This window comes from Macrosteles quadrilineatus, unplaced genomic scaffold (assembly GCF_028750875.1).
Source record: "Macrosteles quadrilineatus isolate MER2022 unplaced genomic scaffold, UCM_ALF_1.0 Scaffold_3__2_contigs__length_128488019, whole genome shotgun sequence".
Lineage (NCBI taxonomy): Eukaryota > Metazoa > Arthropoda > Insecta > Hemiptera > Cicadellidae > Macrosteles > Macrosteles quadrilineatus.
Window position 1 is genome coordinate 26012580 of NW_026542596.1, and position 6999 is coordinate 26019578.

The 6999-nt window shown below is 34.5% G+C and overlaps 1 protein-coding gene across 1 annotated transcript; it reads right to left on the bottom strand.

Annotated features, from left to right (window-relative positions):
- Positions 1–237: 237 nt before the first annotated feature.
- On the bottom strand, positions 238–1287 carry LOC128989056 (uncharacterized). Its single transcript, XM_054410912.1, has one exon. It carries the CDS (start codon positions 1285–1287, stop codon positions 238–240), a length of 1050 nt encoding a protein of 349 aa, XP_054266887.1.
- Between the last annotated feature and the right edge of the window lie 5712 nt (positions 1288–6999).

Sequence of the window (6999 nt, forward strand, 5' to 3'; positions counted from 1 at the left end):
TTTCATGCCCTAGCTTATGTTTTAAAATAAATACTGAATAAATAAATTACCAAGCACTGATTTAAAAACTTCTATGTTAAAACTTAGGTTTGAACCAAAAAAATAATAATATAAATAAATAGCTAGAAAATATATAATTATGATTATCAAGGTGCAAGCAAAAACGTGACTTAAGAAAATAATATTGTTAGTCTAAATGATATTATACCTTAACATATTTACAGTGCAATATTGTTTTTACACATCCTGGCCACGACGATCTTCACACCTGTCCGTTGTTTCGGCTGATTCTTCACTATTGTCCTTGTCGTTGGTCTGCTCCTGCTGAACCGCCGCCCCCGCTGCCGCCTCCACATCCTTGACGCTCCTCACTCGCTTCGGCCTCTCGTTAGGTGTCTTCCTCACAAGTATTTTACCTTCCTTCACCCATGCATATGCCAGACGTTTCTCTTTTACTAATGTCTTGGCATGGTTTAAAGTTGCCTTACTGTGAGCTGACAGGTGTTCGTTTATGAAGACAGGTGAGTTGGGGAAGCTTCGGTGGACCATGAAGGCTGTCAGGTTCTCTGGTAGATCTTTGGCTGCGCTGATCCATGCATGCTTGGCAGTCCGTCTGATGAAGCGCACGATGATGTTGCGGAAGCGCTGGCGACTCGAAGGTACTCGGTGTGCGATGGAGATGTCATCACGCCTCCAGGGCGTCTTTATGGCGTTGGCGACTGCTTGCAGCACTGCGTAGACATCCTCGTCCTTGGTCAGGGGGACTCCGACGATCTCTAGATTGTCTATTCTGCTGTATTGTTGCAGTTCCTGAAGGTCTTCCGTCAAAGTGCCGACCTGCTTGGACAGGTCATCACACCGTGATTTCAGCACGCCACACTCCTCTCTCAACAGTTCGTTTTCGGATTTTAGATCTGTTATTGACGTTACAACTGTCTCTTGCCACGAATTAATTTTGTCATTTATTTCGTTAAGCTTACCGTGGATCGATTCATTTATCTTTTTCTCCATTTCAGAGAGTTTTTTACCAAGCGTATTGGTGAAATCGGCGCGCAAACTATTAATTGCTTTAAGTAGCGACGACTCCTCACTGTCACTAGCAATTGAAATGGATACCGACGACTCTTTACATTTGTCGCACTTGAACTGATTATTTTTTCGCGTCTTCCTCTGCACGTTTGGTCCCGCACAGGCCACGTGTAGCACATCGCCGCACTCCGAGCACTTCACAGCGTCAGACCCGTCCACATTGCACTCCACGTTGCACTTCACACACTTGTCTGCCATAGTTTAAGCTAAATTTTTAAGAATGTATTTAAGAAAACTCGGAATATCAGTTTGTAACTGTATTCTAATATGTAGTCACGGCGTACGAGACACTCAGGACCGGGCTAAGGACAATCAGATAGCGAGCTCCTTCCGCATCGGCTGCCTGATAACGACTGAACGACCGAATGTATTTCGTCCCTTTGAAAGAACCCTCCTTTGATAAAGAAAATGTGTACTTTGACCTGTTATAAATTATCTCCTTTGGCTGTAGAACTCTTAACTGTTATTGACGTTGCATTAGAACACCATATTTAAGAGTTCCTTTTTACAATCATGAAAAATTCGTTTTCCTTAGTTTCATTAGTCTCACAGATTTCATCGTTCAATTTCTTTGGTAGAAGCAGAAGATCTACAGTATAAATAACTTAAAAATTTTACTGCTGAAAAACATCAAATAATAATAAAGGCACGTAATAATAATACTGCTGGTGATTATTCTTAAGTGATCCTGTACACGTCCTTTAGCAATATAGAATTTACTTTAAGCACATGTATTTCTAAAAAGAAATTCAGTCTTGGAAAATAAAAGCACCTCCTGAGCTTCTGAGCCAAGATTCAGAATTATAAGTTATGCCCTAAAAAAAATTAAAATAAATAAAAAAAACTACTTGTACGTCTTTACACACCTTTTCCTAAGCCGGGATGGTAAATTTTTATTAATTTGCCTATTCTGCTAGAAATAGCAGTTAGCTAAATTGTATGATGTTATATGATTTTTTTAAATCAAATATGTAAATTAAAGACCTGACCAAAGGTTATATTTGTCAACAAAGTGTAATAAATATAGATTTTCCAGATAATTTAAACAAACAATAAATCATCAGATTAGCAGCTTATAGTCTCTTCTGCCAACTCCTGTTTATTTATTTACTCAGTTTCTATTAATCAGAGACTTAATGGATCCTTTATTGTTTCTTTTGATTCAGTGTTTTTCACAACATGTACCATTACTTGTCATCCATTCATCGTTCACATTAATTTCCCTATAGTTTTGTATGTTTTCCCCTATAAGGTTTGTTGATGCCCCTAATAATATGTTATCAGAGATTTAAAATATTCTCTCTGTTAATAGGGGTTATTTCATCTAATTTGCTTACTGTTACATAATATTCCATTACCCCACAGGGATATCATCCTCCCTTATAACACGGTTTTGTTGTGAGGTTTACTGTTCCTGAAAGGGTTTTGTTGTGCGGTTTACTGTTAGTGAAAGGGTTGTATTGCTTGGTTTATTGTTCGTGAAAGGGTTGTATTGTAGAAGTTCACTGTTCGTGAAAGAGTTGTATTGTTTGGTTTACTGTTCGTGAAAGGGTTGTATTGTAGGGGTTTACTGTTCCTAAAAGGGTTTTGTTGTGCGGTTTACTGTTCGTGAAAGGGCTGTATTGTTTGGTTTACTGTTCGTGAAAGGGTTGTATTGTAGGGGTTTACTGTTAGTGAAAGGGTTTTGTTGTGCGGTTTACTGTTCGTGAAAGGGTCGTATTGTGTGGTTTACTGTTCGTGAAAGGGTTGTATTGTGCAGTTTACTGTTCGTGAAAGGGTTGTGTTGTGAGGTTTACTGTTCGTGAAAGGGGTTTGTTGCGCGGTTTACTGTTTGTGAAAGGGTTGTGTTGTGAGGTTTACTGTTCGTGAAAGGGTTGTATTGTGTGGTTTACTGTTCGTGAAAGGGTTGTATTGTGCGGTGTACTGATCGTGAAAGGGTTGTGTTGTGTGGTTTAATGTTTGTGAAAGGGTTGTGTTGTGAGGTTTACTGTACGTGAAAGGGTTCAATACATCAATACATTTTTAAGGGAGGTCTAAACCCATTAAAGTTTTGTGGATGTCCCGGGGATTGAACCCGTCCCTCCCGCAACGAAGTCCGAGATGCTAACCACTAGGCTAGCAAAAAAACTGTTCGTGAAAGGGTTGTTTTGTGCGGTTTACTGTTCGTAAAAGGGTTGTGTTGTGAGGATTACTGTTCGTGAAAGGGTTGTGTTTTTTGGTTTACTGTTCGTGAAAGGGTTGCGTTGTCCGGTTTACTGTTCGTGAAAGGGTTGTGTTTTTTGGTTTACTGTTCGTGAAAGGGTTGCGTTGTCCGGTTTACTGTTCGTGAAAGGGTTTTGTTGTGTGGTTTACTGTGCGTGAAAGGGTTGTGTTGTGTGGTTTACTGTTCGTGAAAGGGTTGTGTTGTGCGAGAGATAGTCCAAACATCCCGGCTGAGAGGGTGATTGTAGAACATGTTGACTGTCAATATCAACATACAGCGACAATGATGATAAATTACCATACTTTATTTCCCGTTCGTCAATCACAGTATGTTGGTCTGATATCAGTGCAATTAGAGTATATCGTAAAAAAATATTTTTTTTTAACACTATTCTTTAAACTAGCTTTAAACATACAATTTTAATATTCGTCCGATATAATAGTGTTGTCAGCTTAGATCGGAGATTTATTTCTTGAAATTGTTGTGTAACCGATATTAGAAATGATTTAATTTATAATGGTCTGAAATGTATATGTTTTTTTTATTTTGCTTTTCCCTTAAATTACTTTGGATGGATATACATACTAAACCAGCTGCTAGGGGTTGATGGGAATGTGTGTCTTATTTAAATAATACTTTTCTCGTAAACTTTTCTCATAAAGATGTATCACTTGGTAATCTATAAAGGTAATATGGTCAATATTATCACAAATTATTATAAAGCATCGTCAACATTGTACTCGAGAACAAACCAGTGTGTTGATGGAATTCAACAATAATTTTACATGACTATGAAGACGATAGTATATTGTTTAAATGCTTTGTATGTTTGCGCCTTATTGTTTAAATGTTCAAAAATTTCTTTCCAATTATGATGTATTCTATAATATTAAATATTTTACCAAATAATTAATTTTGATGGATATTTAAAAAATATTACTTTTTTGGTGTTTTATTTAGTTTCAAACCCCCATTCAATCACACTGTAACCCACGACTATCCCATTCTTTCTTTTTTGTACAGAAGAAACAAAAACTATAACAATCAGAAATAAAAAGTATGACATTTGTCTTTAGCATTAATGACATGTTAAGTAGGCCTAGACCATGTATTACAAAACATTCAATACTTATTGACTCTCATGTCAAGGTTTCCTGAGATTATTTCAGAAGTCGAATAAGTACTAGACTCCGCTCACAATCTAAAATCAGAAAATTAATTTATAATTCAGTACTCCATACCTAGATATTACATGTCGTTATATCCACTGATTAAGATGGTATTTAAAAATGTATTACGTTATGAATTATCTTGAAAATAATCGATCTTAATAATTTGAATTTGAATATATTATAAAACTGTATATGTAAAATTTCAGATATTAAATATCTTGTGTTTTTCCTGTCATTGTTGATTCATTCATAACGTGTATACATGAAATCTTGAAAAATATTGCAATTAATTCATACACAATTAACTTTAAAAGTACCAACATACGTAGTTTAACGAGTTTAAATTTTATTGGCTGTATAAAAATTACAGTAGTTCTATTACCAAATTACATGTGACAGTTTGTGTACTATCGACAAATCACAGTTAAATGTATTTCAAAAAGTCAAAAGAAAGCTGCATTATATAATAGAAGTAGATATAAAAAGTTGACTTTAAATACAGTTTTAATAATCATACTGTTACTTAATTAATTTCAATGTTCAGGAACTAAATTGAACAATAAGTTTGAAATTGAACTACATCTTTGTTTCATCTTAAGAATAGTTGGGCTAAATTAAATATATAGTAAAACTCGACAAACTAAACGAAAAAAAACTTAGCCAAGTCAAAATGACAAGCTATTTACAGCCTAAAATCGTATAACAGGTAAAGCTTATCGTAACGGACGATGTTTTATTTTGCACCAGCAACAGTTGTTTAAGTATGGATGTAAAACCTAAAACACCACAATATTCATTCAAATTTCTAACATATTTACAATATTCATATAAAAAATTCATCATCATTATTCTCTATGTCGGAAAATTAATTAAAACTAGTTAAATGAGAAAAGTTCAGTTGTTGACATTTTAAGTGCAACTAGGAGTTCACTTATCTTGTGTAGGCGAGCTAACGTTTCCATATTTACTAACTCGCTTCAAAACCAACGAATCGTCACATAATTACTATTGAACCCTGAAACAAAACAATTTACTTACATATCAGTACGAGGTATGTATACAAAGATCATCTCTCTCCATTATACGTATCACTTTCCATCCGTATTCATCATTAAATAATCACTCAGAAGTGTGTCGCTAGTAATGATAACTACGGTGATTGTATAGTTTTAATATTTTGCTAGCTGCATTTAATTATTAAGGATGGTAAAGCTAACTGTGCATTTATTAAAATGTAATCTTATGCCTTTTTTTCCGAAAGACTGCCGATTTTTTTTTCAGAATTAATAACTAGGAAATAAACAAAAATAACCATATTTGTTATCAAATAAAACAATTTTGTTATCGTCATGGTATTCAGTATTAAATAGTTTACCTCAGATTTTAAAATTAGTAGTTTTTGAAATAGGCAAGCATAAGTAACTTGTTTCGAAAAAAGGGCTGTTAGAAGTTTGTCTTGTGCTCTCTTAAGAAGAATTTCGGGCATGCATGTTAACTAATTCAATATTAGACGATATTATTCATGTAGTTAACTAAAGATACTTAGACACACTATCTCACTTCTCTGTAGTTACACGCATACTGTAAGGAATAACAACTTTCGATGCCTGGACTGTCATATATGTAACCATCTAGTTATGCTAGTTATGTCACAAAAATGTGAGCAGAATTTCAGTAGGCCTATAGACTATAAATAGCTTAATTGAACAAGTCAAAAAAATGTAAACCTAAATGCACTATTACTTTAGAAGTAACTTGACACTCGCTCTCGTTTCAGATACTTACACTCAAGATTCTCAGGCTAATGTATGCGTCAAAATGTGCAGATAAAGAAGGGATTGGCGACCAAGTGTACATAGAGAGCCAACATCCATAAAGTTACCCACAAGATAGCTGGGTAGGCTAGTGGTTATAGTGTTCACCTTTAAATATCAAGGTCGTTGGTTTGATTCCAAAGGTACTATTCTAGTTAACAGACTTGATCATTATTTAAACTAGCTGTTACCCACGAGCTTCACCCCGTTTGACTTCATAAGTACTGTATTATTAAAACTGATGATTGGTTAAACAAAACAGAATACAGTAATACAAAAAAATAATAACAACTGATTTTAATAAGGCTGTAGTGTCTACTCTTCCTTCTAGTCTTTACCATCATATTAAATGTCAGTTATTTCTAACTAAATATTTTACATGTGTTGATTTTATTATTGTTAATGTTTGTTTTTGTAAACAGTTCCGTTTTACATTTACCTTAATAAAAAGCTTTAATTCAATACAACTATTGATTTTATCATTTGTTTTAAGGCAATTCATTGAAATAATAACATACAAATAAGTACAGCTAAGGTATTTTTAACATTAGGTATATGGAGGAATTATGACCTAAAGGGCAATTTATGAAATAATGGATAGTTTTGCGCAAGGTCTATAGTCATGACAAACATTTTAAGTATATTGTTTTAAGGGGTGTGACTTGTAGTTTTCTCAAAAGTTCATGGGCACTTTGGGATTTATACATGGATTTACGGTAAT